This window comes from Glycine max, chromosome 12, assembly GCF_000004515.6.
Source record: "Glycine max cultivar Williams 82 chromosome 12, Glycine_max_v4.0, whole genome shotgun sequence".
NCBI classification, from domain to species: Eukaryota; Viridiplantae; Streptophyta; class Magnoliopsida; order Fabales; family Fabaceae; genus Glycine; species Glycine max.
Genome location: NC_038248.2, coordinates 2,690,555 through 2,706,393, shown reverse-complemented (window position 1 = coordinate 2,706,393; position 15,839 = coordinate 2,690,555). Strand labels below are relative to the sequence as shown.

The 15,839-nt window shown below is 33.1% G+C and overlaps 3 protein-coding genes across 3 annotated transcripts; 1 reads left to right on the top strand and 2 right to left on the bottom strand.

The window, feature by feature from the left end:
* The first annotated feature begins 589 nt into the window (after positions 1-589).
* Positions 590-3,381, top strand: LOC100775844 (putative fructose-bisphosphate aldolase 2). Its single transcript, NM_001360150.1, has 6 exons — positions 590-853; positions 1,398-1,667; positions 2,016-2,125; positions 2,248-2,338; positions 2,486-2,755; positions 2,842-3,381. The coding sequence occupies exons 1-6, from the start codon at positions 677-679 to the stop codon at positions 3,118-3,120; spliced, it is 1,197 nt and encodes a 398-aa protein (NP_001347079.1). The 5' UTR covers positions 590-676; the 3' UTR covers positions 3,121-3,381.
* A 4,906-nt stretch (positions 3,382-8,287) lies between these two features.
* On the bottom strand, positions 8,288-9,087 carry LOC100820545 (uncharacterized). Its single transcript, XM_003540618.5, has 2 exons — positions 8,764-9,087; positions 8,288-8,672 (listed from the first exon to the last, which is right to left on the bottom strand). Exons 1-2 carry the CDS (start codon positions 9,025-9,027, stop codon positions 8,646-8,648), a joined length of 291 nt encoding a protein of 96 aa, XP_003540666.1. The 5' UTR covers positions 9,028-9,087; the 3' UTR covers positions 8,288-8,645.
* A 1,458-nt stretch (positions 9,088-10,545) lies between these two features.
* LOC100818604 (B-box zinc finger protein 18) lies at positions 10,546-13,941 on the bottom strand. Its single transcript, XM_003540915.5, has 5 exons — positions 13,681-13,941; positions 11,615-11,711; positions 11,401-11,516; positions 11,064-11,306; positions 10,546-10,889 (listed from the first exon to the last, which is right to left on the bottom strand). The coding sequence occupies exons 1-5, from the start codon at positions 13,771-13,773 to the stop codon at positions 10,800-10,802; spliced, it is 639 nt and encodes a 212-aa protein (XP_003540963.1). The 5' UTR covers positions 13,774-13,941; the 3' UTR covers positions 10,546-10,799.
* Between the last annotated feature and the right edge of the window lie 1,898 nt (positions 13,942-15,839).

The window sequence follows — 15,839 nt, the reverse complement described above, 5'->3', positions numbered from 1 at the left end:
TATAATTTTGTTTCTGCCATGATACATCTTGTTCATACATTTAAAGTTTAAAACCACCAGAGCGTGACACTAATACTATAGTTTGTATGTATATGAGTTAATTAGCCCATTAAAATATGACAGCCGTTCAATGTGGGGCAGGGGAAGAAGGCATAATTACAAGGAGCCCATTGACAAGGTATGATCTGGAGACATCGTTACCTCAATCTCACAGCATCTTATCATTGAACCAAGACCATAAATCGGTTACAAGGAGACAAAACAGTTAATCAGCAAGGTAAATTATAACCTCATACTTCTTTGATTGTTTCATTTCCCCTACAGACAACAATAATTGGTACCCTTTTTGGTGCATGTAATACATTTGTCACGACTAGTAACACAAAGGAAAAAAAATATCTCTGTTTTATTTTCTTTTTTCCAAGTAATTTTTACGAGGCTTGAAAAAAACCATCCATTTGAACCACGAAATGGAAACGGAAAATGGGAAGGAAGCTGAAGTTATCATCCACATGTCAAGTGAGGATAGGTTAGCTCACAGCAGCCTCAAACGAGACATCACTTGAGAACTATAAATGTAGTGAAAGCTGTGCATGTGTGGTAAAGAGGCTCATACAAAGGTTGCTGTAGGAGATAAGATTGCAGTAGTGCTAAGTGCTAACACCTGCAGTGAACAATGGCCTCTGCATCAGCATCTCTGCTCAAGTCTTCACTTGTTCTTGACAAGTCTGAGTGGGTGAAGGGACAAACCCTTCGCCAACCTTCTGCATCAGTTGTGAGATGCAACCCCACCACCCCATCAGGCCTCACCATCAGAGCTGGTTCCTATGCTGATGAGCTCGTTAAGACCGCGGTATGATAGTAAACAACTTCCTATTCTCGCATAAACTAAAATTAACTTACGCACTTGACTTTATATCTGCCTTTCTCATTTAACTTCTTCAAAAGTTAAGAAGCATAAGTTCATTTTATCTTATAGAGAAGCTGAATGCAGTTTACCTTCTCAAATACTTATAGAAAAGTTTATCTAAACAGGATTAAAATATTAAAAGCATCTTGTAAACAAAACTAAATTGAACTATTCACACCCATAATCCATTTTCTTCTTAGCACTGCTGATTTATTGTTTTCCAACTGGCTTTGTTAGAATTTAGAGGATAAAGAGTAGTTATATTTGTCACACTTGAGATTATGATTAAATACATGCGCAAGTACAGTGATTATGAAAATTTTCTAATCAACGATTAGAACTGCACTTTATTTGCTGAAGTATATTCTCTTTACCCTAGAAGCTAAATCTGTGCAGCTGTCCTTGTTTGTCTCCTAAGTAATGGTTTTCACATTGTTGATGCAATAATATTTTTCTGTGTTTTTCTTGCTTGTTTGTGTGGAAACAGAAAACAGTGGCTTCACCAGGGAGGGGTATTTTGGCCATGGATGAGTCCAATGCTACCTGTGGGAAGCGTTTGGCTTCAATTGGGCTAGAGAACACTGAAGCTAACCGCCAGGCATACCGTACCCTCCTCGTGACAGTTCCAGGCCTTGGTCAGTACATCTCTGGTGCCATTCTCTTTGAGGAAACACTCTACCAATCCACAACTGATGGCAGGAAGATTGTTGACGTGCTGCTTGAGCAAAACATTGTTCCTGGTATTAAAGTCGACAAGGTAAGCCTTTTGGATTTTGGAATCACCATGTCATTCCCTTTCTATGTAGTTAAATGCCATTTCAGTTTGTGTCATGCCTGAAATAATAATGAAAAGAATAAGCACTAGTGTTGATGCCAATATGATATGTACTCATGTTTAATTGTACTATCATTCAGATATTTGTTAGAGTGCCCATATGGAAAGATGTCTCATGCCTCACATAAACACTAGGTAGTTGTAACATACTGGAGATGAGCATTTTGTAGTCTATAATAGTGAAAATTTTGAAGTTAAACTGAAAAAGAGAATTTGAATATGTATGGCAGTGTATGTACTAACACGTGGTTTATGTGCCGAGAACAACAGGGTTTGGTGCCCCTTGCAGGTTCCAACGACGAGTCATGGTGCCAAGGTTTGGATGGTCTAGCCTCTCGCTCAGCTGCATACTACGAGCAAGGTGCCCGTTTCGCCAAATGGTGAGTGTTGATTCCCCCTTTGTTGTGGCAGCAAAATCATTCATAATTCCATGCCCTCCTTTTCTTGTGCTACACATCATGCTCATTTTTTCATCATATACCAATCCACAATTCCATATTAGGCGTACTGTTGTGAGCATCCCCAACGGTCCCTCTGCTCTGGCAGTTAAGGAAGCAGCCTGGGGTCTGGCTCGCTATGCTGCAATTGCTCAGGTGAGAAAACCACTCAAGTTAGATTAGTGATTTCGTTTTTTGTTAGAGTTACACTTCTATTTATAGATGTGATATACACCTAGGAAGAGCACCTATATTTTTCTACTGATTCTGAAGTGCCAAAATGTTTTCATTTAATGGTTTTAGGACAATGGGTTGGTCCCAATTGTGGAGCCAGAGATCTTGCTTGATGGGGAGCATGGTATTGATAGAACTTTTGAAGTAGCCCAAAAGGTCTGGGCAGAGGTTTTCTTCTACCTTGCTGAGAACAATGTCCTTTTTGAGGGTATTCTCCTTAAGCCTAGCATGGTTACACCTGGAGCCGAGTCCAAGGACAAGGCCAGTCCTCAGACAGTTGCTGATTACACCCTCAAGCTCCTTCACAGGAGAATTCCCCCTGCTGTCCCTGGAATTATGGTAAATGACACTGCCAATTGCCAAATGCATCATTCTTTGTATTACTAACTCCCCTTTCATGTGCTAACCCATGTTGTGTTATGCAGTTTTTGTCTGGTGGACAGTCTGAGGTTGAAGCTACCCTCAATTTGAATGCCATGAACCAATCTCCAAACCCGTGGCACGTGTCATTCTCGTATGCCAGAGCCCTCCAAAACACTGCCTTGAAGACATGGGGAGGCCGCCCAGAGAACGTGAAGGCAGCACAAGATGCACTCGCATTCCGTGCCAAGTCCAACTCACTCGCTCAGCTTGGGAAGTACACTGGTGAGGGTGAATCCGAGGAAGCCAAGAAGGAGTTGTTCGTCAAAAGCTACTCCTACTAAGATGTTTGCAGTGAATATGATACTTGTTAGGCAGCAACACCAGCAGTTACAGTAGGTGTTGACGGACGATGAAGTGGAAGACTAATTTGTCTAAAATGTAATGTTTTTATAGTCTTGGAGACTATTTTTGTTTATGGTTAAATGCACCTTTACAGCTTAATAAACCTTTTGCTATGAGTTGTGTACTTGATTATGTCTCAATATATAACAAAATGGTTTAAGCTCGGCAATCAATGAAAAACCCAATTAAAAAAATGTGTGAAAATTGAAAAAACTCGTTGCCATTGACTCGAACTTGTGATCCTTTTAAATGATCTGTGGGAGGAATATGGCAGCATGATCCGTTGCAGTATTTGCTGGTTGAATTTGGTATTTCTGTGAAAACTCTTCTAAGTTCTATCCTTTTTCATCCTTGTTCCGTGGCTCGTCACATTAGAATAATCTATATCGGCAAGTAACGTTAGTAACATTACTTTTAAATATATTACGGACACTTTTTCAACAGTTAGACTTATTGTTGACTAAAATTTATATGATTTCTATCAAATCATGCATGTCAATGAGACCTGCATGAAGTCTACATAATAATAAAGAGTGAAGCAAAAGAATCATGGTGAAGCAAAAATAAAGTCAGAGACATTTTCTATGCTGCCACAGCATGAAGGGGAAGATTTGAGCACGGAGAGTGGAACAAGTTGACGGAACCAAGCTATTCTTCAGACACATATTGAAGCTCTGAATTGCTTAATTTTAAGTTATTATCAATTTAGACATATAGTATCATATTAGTGAACTACGGACTCGTACACAATATCGATACTACATGAGAGAAGGGGAAGAACTAAAATGAAGTTAATTGTTTTCGACTTCAAAAAGGAGGTATGGCTGTCATATGTAATGCTGAAATTTAGCTGATTAAGATTCCCTGACCCTATGTAATAGGCTATTTACAACATTAGGGAGCAATTAGGATCCCTTTAATAGGCTATTTACAAATTACAACAAAAAGCCTAAAAGATCACAAAATAACCAATAACCATCATTAGCAAATATATAACAGACTATGAATAAGTTAACCCCTCTTTGTTGTATATTTAGCAAACTTATCAGCAAGACCCTATTCCTATTCCTCTGCAAAAGAACACAAGTTCTTCTTTCTTAAGACCCAAGAAGAACTACTTTTAATTCCCCAAAAAGATAAAACCATCGAAGTTAACAAGAAGCCATCTTCAATCAGATTGTTTTGCACCCTCGCACCTGTAACGGAAACATAAGATTTGTAATTGATTTCAACATGCCAATAAAAAACATATCACAACCTCTCTTTGCAGGCCTTTTTGAAGACTACTCTACCACATGATCCATATTTGTCTGTCAAAGGGCCAAAACTAACAAGTGCAATATATTGCCTTTTGATTTAGACAACAATGAATCTTTAGAGAAATGCTACATGGCAAATTTTCTTTTCCTTTTAATAAAATCAACTAGATATTTAGACTATAGATCACAAGATAGTGGTTACACGGAATAAGGTAGAAGAGATTACTCGCCCATTCAAGATTCAACAAGCATGGCAAATCATTTATAAAAATTTAGGTAGAAAAATAGTGATTGTGTTACATTTTTCTTTTCTCAGCCCTCACTTTTGATTGGTAAAAGCTGAGCTAAATTTCACATTTATGATGAATACCATGCATACACAGATATGATAAATACATAAATGCTCTGTACATCCAGATTTTAAAACATGAAAGAGATGTCCAATATGTATCGTATCATTGTTGCTCTTGCTAACTATTTAGGAGCTGGATATACAACCTAAAATTAATTGTGGAAGCAGAAATTAAAGCAACAAGAATGGAGTTGATGTATAGAGTGTTCGGATTCCCTTTCGAAACCTCAAAACCATAGTTTGGAGAAAGCTTACAGGGACAAGCTTTAGCTCAATCCATGGTTTGGAGCTTGCGAAACAGAAATTCAAACCCTCACATCATTATAACCATATGAAACATGAATCATGTTCGTACACAAAAGTGGATCTAAGGAAAAACATTATATTGATATCCTTAAAAATATTGTATTAAATCATCTTAATTGTTTGAAAAAAAATATTACACTGTCTACCCCTATTATATATAATGATTACTGCTCTCGGAGATGGGATGCGATGAGGTTAATGATGTTATAGTTGTGACCAATTTAGAGGTAGACAGTGATCTTATTATTGTGACCTATTATATATAACTCATCTTAATTGTTTCTAACAATTAATAAAAAGCATTGTTGTTTGGGTCCGAGTGTCATGTTAGATATCTTGTGACTCCGCTTTGCAGAATTCTAAGATAATTTTATGTCATTGTTATGTATTTATTATGACAATCACTAGTTCATATATTTTTACTACCTATATCATAGCCAACTATGACAAGACTTGTGTTGGCCTTGAGCCTTTGATTGTTGCATAGGTGACTGATCATATCAGTGAACTGAGACTGATTAACGAAGCACCGCAGGTTCAGCTTATTATAAAGTCAAGTTGTCACTATTTTTCTTCATGTGCTAGCATGTAAAGGCACTTGATCAAATTTAACCGTATCATCTTATGCAAATTATCTCCATCCTTCGGTGCTAATCCAATTCTAATAGCTTTACAGAAGCACTTTTAATCATGTACGTAAATGAATTTAAATGAGCATCCTTGAAGAATATGGATACCAAATTTTGTTCATACAAAGTCCACATCTACAATCAAAACACCAGTCCTGTTCGAAGTGATTTCTCATTTTTAGTTTTAAATTTTTTCAAAATTAATATCAGTTTTGGTTTTAAGTTTTGGTTTATTCTTTATTTTTAATTTTTAAAAAGATGTTACAAATTGAAGATAAATAAAATGAGTCAATTATTTTGTCTTATCTCTACTATAAAATAAGGGTGGTGGTAGAGGGAGTAGGGTGGGAGTGGTAACGATGACAGTAGTAGCGATAGTGGTGGTGTCGATAGCAGTGACGACGATGGTGAGAGTGGAATGGTGATAGCGACGATGGTGGTAGTGGGGGTGGAATGTTAATGGTGACAGTAGTTGTAGTGGAACGGTGCTGACTGTGTTTTAAAACCCAAATCGATTCAACTATGACCCAAAGGTCTACCCAGATTGAGTTACCTATTGGATCGATCATGCATTGAACTTGGTGCAACCTGATACACTGGTGCAACCTTACCGGACTTGCAATTAAATCGATGACCCACTGACATGTCCAAGGGAGGAAATGCATTGGATCATATATTTCAATTAAAGTTGGATATAAAGTTTTAATTTTATTTAATAAAGATCGGGTCATGCGGGTCAACTAGTGACCCACTCATTCGACATTGACTCAATGACCCAATGTCTTGACTAAGTCAATCACCAGATCGATTTTTAAAATTATGGGTGGTGGTGGGGTGGAATAGTGACAACGACGATGACAATGACATAATGGTGGCAACGACGGTGTGGTGGTGGTGGTGTGATAATGACGATAACAATGGTGGACTAGTGGTGATGGTGACAACAACGACGATGGAGATGAAATGGTGAAGATGATAGTGGTGATGGTTACAACAACGGTGTGATGATTGTAATGATAGAGGCGACAACAACAAAGTGTGGTGGTGATAGTAGTAGAATAGTAGCAACAGTGACAACGACGATTGTGACAATGACAATGGTGATATGATGATAATGGTTAGAATGTGTTTTTTAAAACTAAGAAACAAATTCATAAAACTTTTTGTTTTTGTTTTTATAGTGATTGTAAAATTATTTTGAAATTGAATTAAAAATTAATTTAATTCTATTTTTGCCTAACACATTTTGTTTTAAAAATTATATTTGAAAACAAAAAACCGGAAACTAGCAACCACCTCAAAGGGGACTTAACCCGTTAAATATGTAGATTTAGTGATTTACTAGAATGGATATAAAATAGGTCAAAGAGAAACACAAATTAAGTAAGAATCAAATCCGTCCAGATTACTCCCTCACAGCACGTTTCATGGTCGAGAGTTCATTTAATTAAAAATCTAAAAGAAAAAAGCTTAATTAAGCACCCTGCATGAATGCGTGAGGAATATTTCATGATTGATTAAAAAATTATACCATGGTCGAAAACAACTAAGCCAAATTGAAAAGACATGGGCTAACGTCGATGACCTAAAAACCCAAAGTCACTAGAAAGCATCAACTTGCTTCAGTTTCAACTTTTAAGCCACTGTCTGCTGAGCTCGTTAAGTTTGTTGGTAGGTATCTCCAACTGCGTTTGTGAACTCAACTAACTTTTTTTTGGAGCATCTGCTAATGGCAAGCCGGCAATAAGTTGAATGGTATCAAGTCAAGCCAGAAAACAAGTACTAAAAAATGCTTCAGTATTCACACAATGCTTCATACAATTTACACTTTGTTTTTGGTACATTATGCTTCACACAATATTCACTGTGAGAATTTATCAAATAAAGCTTCCAAGTTCTAACAAGCAACAGAAACAAAATTGTCATATAAGAAAAAATTATGAGATTTATAACAGATCATAATTAATTTGATATGGAACATGAATGAGACAGAGAAAGTTAACACTGAGACGTGTGCAAATGTAATGGAGTTGCAAATGTGGCACGCTTACGTACACAAGCTCAATCCTCTGCAAGTTCTTTACAAGCCAAAAATAAGTGTTCAAAACTAAAAACACTTTTCAAGGGCTCTTCACCTAGGCAATGTTCGACTTGTTCCTTTTGAATATTAACATTAGAAATACTACCAACACTTCTATCAATATTCATAAAAATATATTTACAATTTTTGTTTTACGTAGCTGTCAGAATAGATGAAATGGAGAACTACTTGAATTTTTTATTAAAGGAAAAGTTTTGATTAAAGTAGATTAAGACAAGGGACCAGCATAATAAAGAATCAATTTGGAATTATGCCAAGCCGGACAACCATGTAGGCTAAATTGAGCAATAAATAACATAAAAACTACAAATTCCCATGTGAGAATCCATAAGCATCACGGTATTATCAGAAACACTGAAGCAATATTGCTCAGAAATGGAGACAAGCGGAAAGTCAATTAAGTATTCTACTTTCTATGTCATTGTATAATGTATATCGTAATTGACAGAAGCACACCTGTTTTAATTTGCAACTCGAAAAGGAAATGAAGCTTGCCCAATCAGATGAAACTCAAACACCTCAACTAGAAGCTCCCTACACTTTTCACTAACCTAAATGTTTATTGATTATGGAAAAAATCTGCACTTACCATCCAATTTGTTAAGTGTTTATAATAGATTGATTATCCTATATGGCCAATGTAAGAATTCATAAAGGCATTCTTAGCGTAGCCTACACTATCATTGAAGAATAGCAGTGCAGCATGATTACCAGTGCCTTCAACAACCAGAATCTACTGTACATAAAAATTGAAAAAACAGAATGACCAAAAGTCAAAAACAATTCTAATACAACTTATGAAACTATATAACCATTTTTAAAAGCAATCCCCATGTCTTCCATCCTGTAAAATAAAATGAAATAAAAATGAGAGTCTGCTCTAGAATTCATGAGAAGTCAGAAAAGCAGAGAAATAAATCGGTATCATCAATCACCTTGTAAAGATTGATTTTAGTGATTTCGTCAGAAACTTCGTTCCAGTGAGTCTTGGCCATGTGGTAGCCGATTCCCCAGTTAGATAAGAACTCAGCCACATCCAATAAGTTCTTCTTTCTTCGCTTTGATTTCTTAGGGTTCTGAGCAGAAGAAACGGCAGATGAAGAAGAAGAAGAGCCAAAGGATCTGATAAAGTTGATCGAAAATCTTACCAAGGGAGAGTTTCGAACAGATTCAACTCTGCTACCCAAAGCACTTGCCATTGCTTTTCTGTTAAAATCCCTCTTGAGAAAAAATTTCAAAAAAACGCTAAACAAATTTGTCTCCAAAAAGGTAATATAGTAATAAATTCGTTTGTGAAAGATAGAATACAAATTCTGAATAAATAAAAAAAATGCGATAAATTATTCTTGCTTTTAAATTTATAAGATCATTTTATAAAATCAATTTAATAATAAATTATATTTTTTAAGGTTAATTTGATATTAAATTATAAAATTTAAAAATTAATTTATCACAATGTTACATATTTAAAATTTTAATTTTAAAGAACATTTATAAACGACTCACCTTCAGGAATAAATTTCACAAACGAATAAATATGACATATATGGTTAATACATAACAAATATATATACATTTTTTATAAATGAATAAATACTTCATAGACTTCATAATAAATTGAAGATATAAAAAAATTAATAATTAATAAGTTAGAAAATGATAAAAAAGTACTCACAAGTTAGGACTAAAAAGTATTTTTAATTTTTCTTATATAAAAACTGAAAATAGTACCTTACAAGGTGCTTTTATTATATGAGTTTAATTTTCATATATTTATTATTATAAAGATGTTTACATCATCAATTAATTAAAAAAAATTATATATAATTTTTAATGTAATTGTTACAAAATAAATAATTTATACATAACAATATAATAGTGTAAAAAATTCTTATAGTATTAGTATATTTTATTAAATGGAAAATGTTAACAGGACACCCTAACTTCTTTGAACACTCTTTCTACTATTAGTTAAAATTTATTAAAAATTATAAATCTAATTTATTAAATAAGAAGTAAAACCTATCAATTTTGTGTTTTTAAATTTTAACTAATAATAATGTGTCAAAAAATATACTTAAAAAATGTATTGCTAGCACTTCTATTCAATCAAATTCTTATTATATTTTACAATTTTATTTCAAATAATATATTTATTTTTCTATTATAAAAGTTCAACATAAATTAATAATAAATCCTAAACAATAAAGCCAAACATTTTCTGGTAATAATTGTTAAATTAAAAGCAAAACTCTTCATAAAGGCAGTTTCTTTTTTAAAAAAAATGAATAATTTAAGCATATGAAAAAAGGTCTATTTTGCGACTCGTTCAAATCCTAAACCACCCTATTTATCATTCTCACTTTATTTTTCCATTAAGTATTTATCATTATAATGAAATACTATCAGTTTTCACAAATGAATACAACCACAACATCATTATACAACTCTTCCCTCATCCATCCCCCTCCCCCCTTTTGTATTTTAATTTTTTATAAAAGAAGCCATAAATAGTCTTTACTTCAACCAATGCATTAGCATTGCGTCCCTTTTAAGATAGTACAGAAACTTAAGTTAGCATATTTCAACAATTTGAAGGTTGAATCATATATATAGCCATGTAATAAAATATCATAAAGTTTCTAATAAAACCAACAGTTCCTCTGCTGTCAGACTAGGAAAACCAAAATATTAAGGATGCATTGGACATAAGCTGCTTTAAGAAAACGCAGTATATACTGGCAACAATCATGTTATACCCTCGAGTTTAAGCTGTAGTAACCTTGTTTATGCAGCTCATCCATATGAAAGCAACTATTTTCCCTCATTAATTTGGTCTGCAGCCAAACAACTAAACTTTTAAGCAGACAAAAAACAAGATTCACATAAACAAGGTCAGCAGTGTAAGAGAAATTTGCGTAAACATAATATTTCTGTAGCCTCTGACCACACCCTATATGTTGTAGCTTTATTACTTCTCAGACTCTTGTTTGAAGGATTCTACTGGTGGCACACTCGCAGATTTATGATTATTGCCTCTTAAAATATCCATACCTCGTTCCTTCAAAAAATAGATTATATGTTAATTCAACAACTAAATCAAGTGTCACAACTTTTGTAGTTTCTGTGCGCTTAAGAAAACCAATTAAATTCAAGGGTTATGAAATGCATATAACAAAACAGCCCACAATCTAAGAACTCAAGTCAATATGGAAAATGAAAAAAAATAAATTACCTGGTTGTTTGGTGCTGCTCCATTTAACCGCAGTGGCCTCGTATTAAGATCAATTAACTTTTTATCCATTTTTCCATGACCATCAATATTATTTTCTTGTCTTGGAACAGGTGAGACACTGTGATTCTGCTGACTATCTCTTATTTTTAGCTTGAGTGACTGACTTTCATCCCTCCTTGATTCATTTTGATCCATAGGTTGCAGCCCTAGTTCTTCCATTTGGGCAGGTTTATCACATGGAAACTGCCAGAAAAAAGGCCCAAAAAGAAGATAAATAAACTTCAAAATATCTATTCAGAAGCTATAAAGCTTGATGATTCTTTCAGCCTAAACATACCTGAACTCTTTGCCTCAATAGAAGATATCTTCCATGAGTTCTTTTACCACCAACATGCACAATCATATCACATTGCAGACACAGCGAACTACCATCTATCTCACAGTAAAAGAAAGCTACACATAGAAATTTCCATGACAAGGGAGAAAGATTCAACTTCTATATAGTTTAGAATGCACAATCTTGCAAAAAAGATATGAATACCATTCAGTACCAGGTGCGTTTTCACATATGTCACAGCGTGGAACATCAGTGGGGTCAGCAAGGCCAACCCGAACGTGTCTACTAGCAAGTTTGTTACACATATGGATCTGTAGCTCCAATGTAAACCACAAACACAATGCTGTCAGAGAAAAAATTAGATGCAAACGTATGGTACTTCCATTAAATTATATATGAATGTTGTCACTAGAAACACTTGACAAAAGGCATAAATCAGTGGATCTTAGTAATTATTACACCATTCAATCCAAAATATAAAATTCACAGGTAGGATGCATCACTCAACATGAAAAGATTTGCAAAGAAAGTATGTACAAATGACCGGTACAAAATACCATTCCATTCGAGTACTTAACTACTTATTCTTGTGCCAATTTCAAGCGAATCCCAATTCCAACTCTGCTGTCCCAATTTTACCTCTTTAGATTAAGTGAATCAATCTCCATATCAAGATTCCATGCAATAATAATTCAAAGGCATTTAAAATCCAATGGTGTAAAAGAACATCTTAAAAGATATAGGCCTTATTGATAACTGTTATGTATAGGTATATTTTGGGATTAAATCATATAAGAATTGTTAATTTTTCTTTCATATATCTTGTTTTTTATGTGAATAATTGGAATTTTAACATCATTTAACTTTTCGTGCAGAAAGTATTTAAGTTTGTGAATTTACAAGTGCTTGGTGAATAATTGTCGCAGAAAAATAAAGTAAAATCCGAGAAAACAAATTGAAGATCGAAGATGTTATTCCTATCTATTTAATATTAGTCCTTTTTCATCATCCTTTTCTATGTTTAATTTCATTGTTTATGGTCTGATCACCCATATGCATGGTAAGTTTTAGGGGTAGCATTGGGAAGTGTTATTCTATAATAGAACTGGAAAAATGTATCTAAATAATTCATCTATAGAGATAGAATGATCTTATTTAGTCTGTTATACATCTTTATTCTTAATGCAATGGAACTGTTTTACCTCTTAAAGAAATTTGGGAGAGAAAATAGATAAATTAGACTTTTTCACTTGAGTGATCAGGGTTAGAATATATGAGTAGATGCATATGATAATCGAAATAATCTTAAATAGAGAAAAATCATTAAGATTACATTTAAGGATAACTCTGGTATGCTAAACCCTCAACATTCTCATCTGAATTAACATTTGCTTCTAAGGTTGGCTTCTCTCATCTTGTCTATTTTAATTAATTAATTTAATTTTATGTTTGTTTTTTTCTCTTGCTTATTTTAATTTAATTTTATGTCAAATTATTTTATTATTCTTTTCATAACCTTTCAAACCAATTTAATTTTAACTTTAATACTTATGCATATTGGTGCACTTGTCAATCGTTCAACACTTGTTTAGATAAACTTGTCCATAAACACTTACAGGAAAAGATAATAAGAAGATAAAATGAGTTGAATTTCTCACATAAGCTAAAATCCATTTATCCACTTAAGCTTTTAAATGAGAAAGTTTCTATAAAAGTTAAGTGTACAAACTGATGTTTATTCAAACAAGGCCATATAATATAGTTAATGAAACATAATAGTAGCAAATTGATTAATCCACTTAGGAACGAGTTGAAAGAAACTCATTCATTTTGGTCGTACTCAAAGAAGGTAAGAAATTACATCAACAGCGAGCAATATCTAAAATGGTAGTAAATGCAAATTAAAAACAACATGAAAATCTGAGAAACAATTGTGAATGAGTTATGAGAGAGCGACTGTATTAACTCCAGAAAAAAAAATACGATGAAATATTCCAACCAAAATAGGTTGTCCCTGAATTATATATTACTTTGCAGATGAAAGTTGTTGAAGCAATCTCCAAGATCCAACACCAAAATTAGAGTGAAATAATAATATTCAAGCAGAATTTGGAATCATTTGTTGCTCCTTTGAACACAATTTATTTATTAAATCACTACTTATACTTATTTAAAAGTAGAATAATATAGAATTCGATCAAGCAGGAAAAGCGTAAATAATTCTTCAAAGTATTGAATTATGGATGAAAAAAGTGAAACCGAAAGAGTGAAGAAAGGAACCTTGTGGTCACAAGCGGAGCAGAGAGCAGCCTCATCAGCGGCGCAGAAGACAATGGCAGCGGCGCTCTCGCATACGTCGCAAAGGGTTCGCATTATCTTCAATTCTTTATCTCTATGTCTTCCAATGCTCTCCTTCTCCCTTCTTCTTCTTCTTCTTCTTCAATTCCTCAAAACTTGACTTCATCTTAGCAATTCTAAAACAGTACTATTAAGAAGGATTCCACAACCAGACGAATGCAAAGTTGAAAAATACTTGATAGTAAAGGAGAGAAATAATTTTTAAAATTAAAATTTATTGATTTAGATTGTTATCTGTCAATAAATTTATTATACAATTAATCTACTATTAGCTCTTAGTCAAAGCTCATAATTTTTATTTTTAGTTTATAAATAAATGTTAATTTATTAATAAGAAAATTAAATCTATAATTTTATTTTATTTTTTACTATCCAACTCAACTAATATCTTCCTGATTAAATAATGTATTTGATATTCGTTTCTTATAAAAATCAGATAGAATATTGTTTAATTTTACTAATATGTTTTTTTAAAATTTGATATTAAAAATCATAACCAAAAAATTCAATAAAAATTAATCAATTCCATTGAAAAAAAAATACTTGGATACAAATATTAGGGTGAAAAAATAAATACTATAAATGAATTGTCTAACATTTTGGATTAGATAAAGCCTTTTTTTATCCATGATCGTCGAGGCAAGTGGTAACTTTTTCTTCAATGTGGCAAGTGGCAACTGATGACCATGAACCACGGTTGCTACCCAGGCCCACTATGATACTTTGCTCGGTCACGTAGCTTCCACGTTCAAAATTAAAATGATAAACAAATAATTTACATTACTAATTACTAAAAAAAATGTAACGTGTAATTCCTTTTATAAATCTATTTTCTTTCAAATAGGATATTGTTTGAATAACTTAAATTACTATTAACTATGTGAATCAATTTGAGCAGAAGTATCTCTCATAAAATATATAATCATTAAAAGAAAATACTTAAATCACTTTTAAATTTTTAGATTAAATCATTTAATTTTTTTATAATAATTTAACCAAAGGTTGTTACGTAATTATTTTGATCGAAAAGGTTAGATAATAATGCACATGGTTTTTTTGTACATCGATTATTTATACAACTTAAGTTCATTTTTTCTGTCGGCGCCTTTATCTTTTAATGTGTGCAGTATAGTGGCAAAAATCCAGATGTATAATAATATAATGGTTTTACATCTTTGTTATTTCTTTTTGTGTTTTATGTCTTGTTCAAGTATAAGTATAAACTAATTATTTAAAAAGATATCACTTTCTAAGTAAAAAAGATGATTTTGTATAACTTGTCATGTAAAATAATATAAATGAAACAATTAAGAGTCTTGTTTTGAATTTTGACAATTAGCTAGTATTCAAAACTCAGCTTTTCCTATATATAGACACACAAGATGATTGAACTCGACAAAAGTAGATGATAGAGCATGCTGGAACCACAAAGATTCGAAGGTGAGTAATATGAAAGTAACTGTTCATCCATTCACAGCCACATGTTGTATAACTACCAGCCTGTGTTCGTGATGGCTTGCTATTATCGTTTGCCAGTGAAAAAAATGGCAAATTAATTGAAGCAAAACTACTAAAATGTATGTTAAGATTGATTACATCATGAAAGCACCAACAAATCGAATCTCATACTCGTATTCTCGTGTAAGCTTCTATTCTATTGTCGCATCTTTACTTTTTTATATTCTGAGCCATTTCCTATTTTTTTATAGCCCAAAATACTTGTATATGGGCTTACAATAACAGTTTTTCTTGTGTTCTATGTACAGCCATATCAGGCTGGTTTCTAATGAACCAGCCCAGGGGAATGGAATTACAGAGGGCGCAAAAATTGAGCAAGTTACATTTGACCCCAAAGCTACACATTGATAAATACATTTTGGAAGTTGGAATAAAAATAGATACTAGAAAGAAAAAAAAAGTCTGAAAATTATTATTTTATTTAAAAAAGAATGGAAAATGCTAAAACCTACGGGGAGAAATGACAATGGAATCAGGGATGCGTGAGTTTGCATCTTGGGTGTAAGTTCATATTACTGTAATTTACCTGATTTACTCAAGAACTTATAAGGTTGGCCTACTAG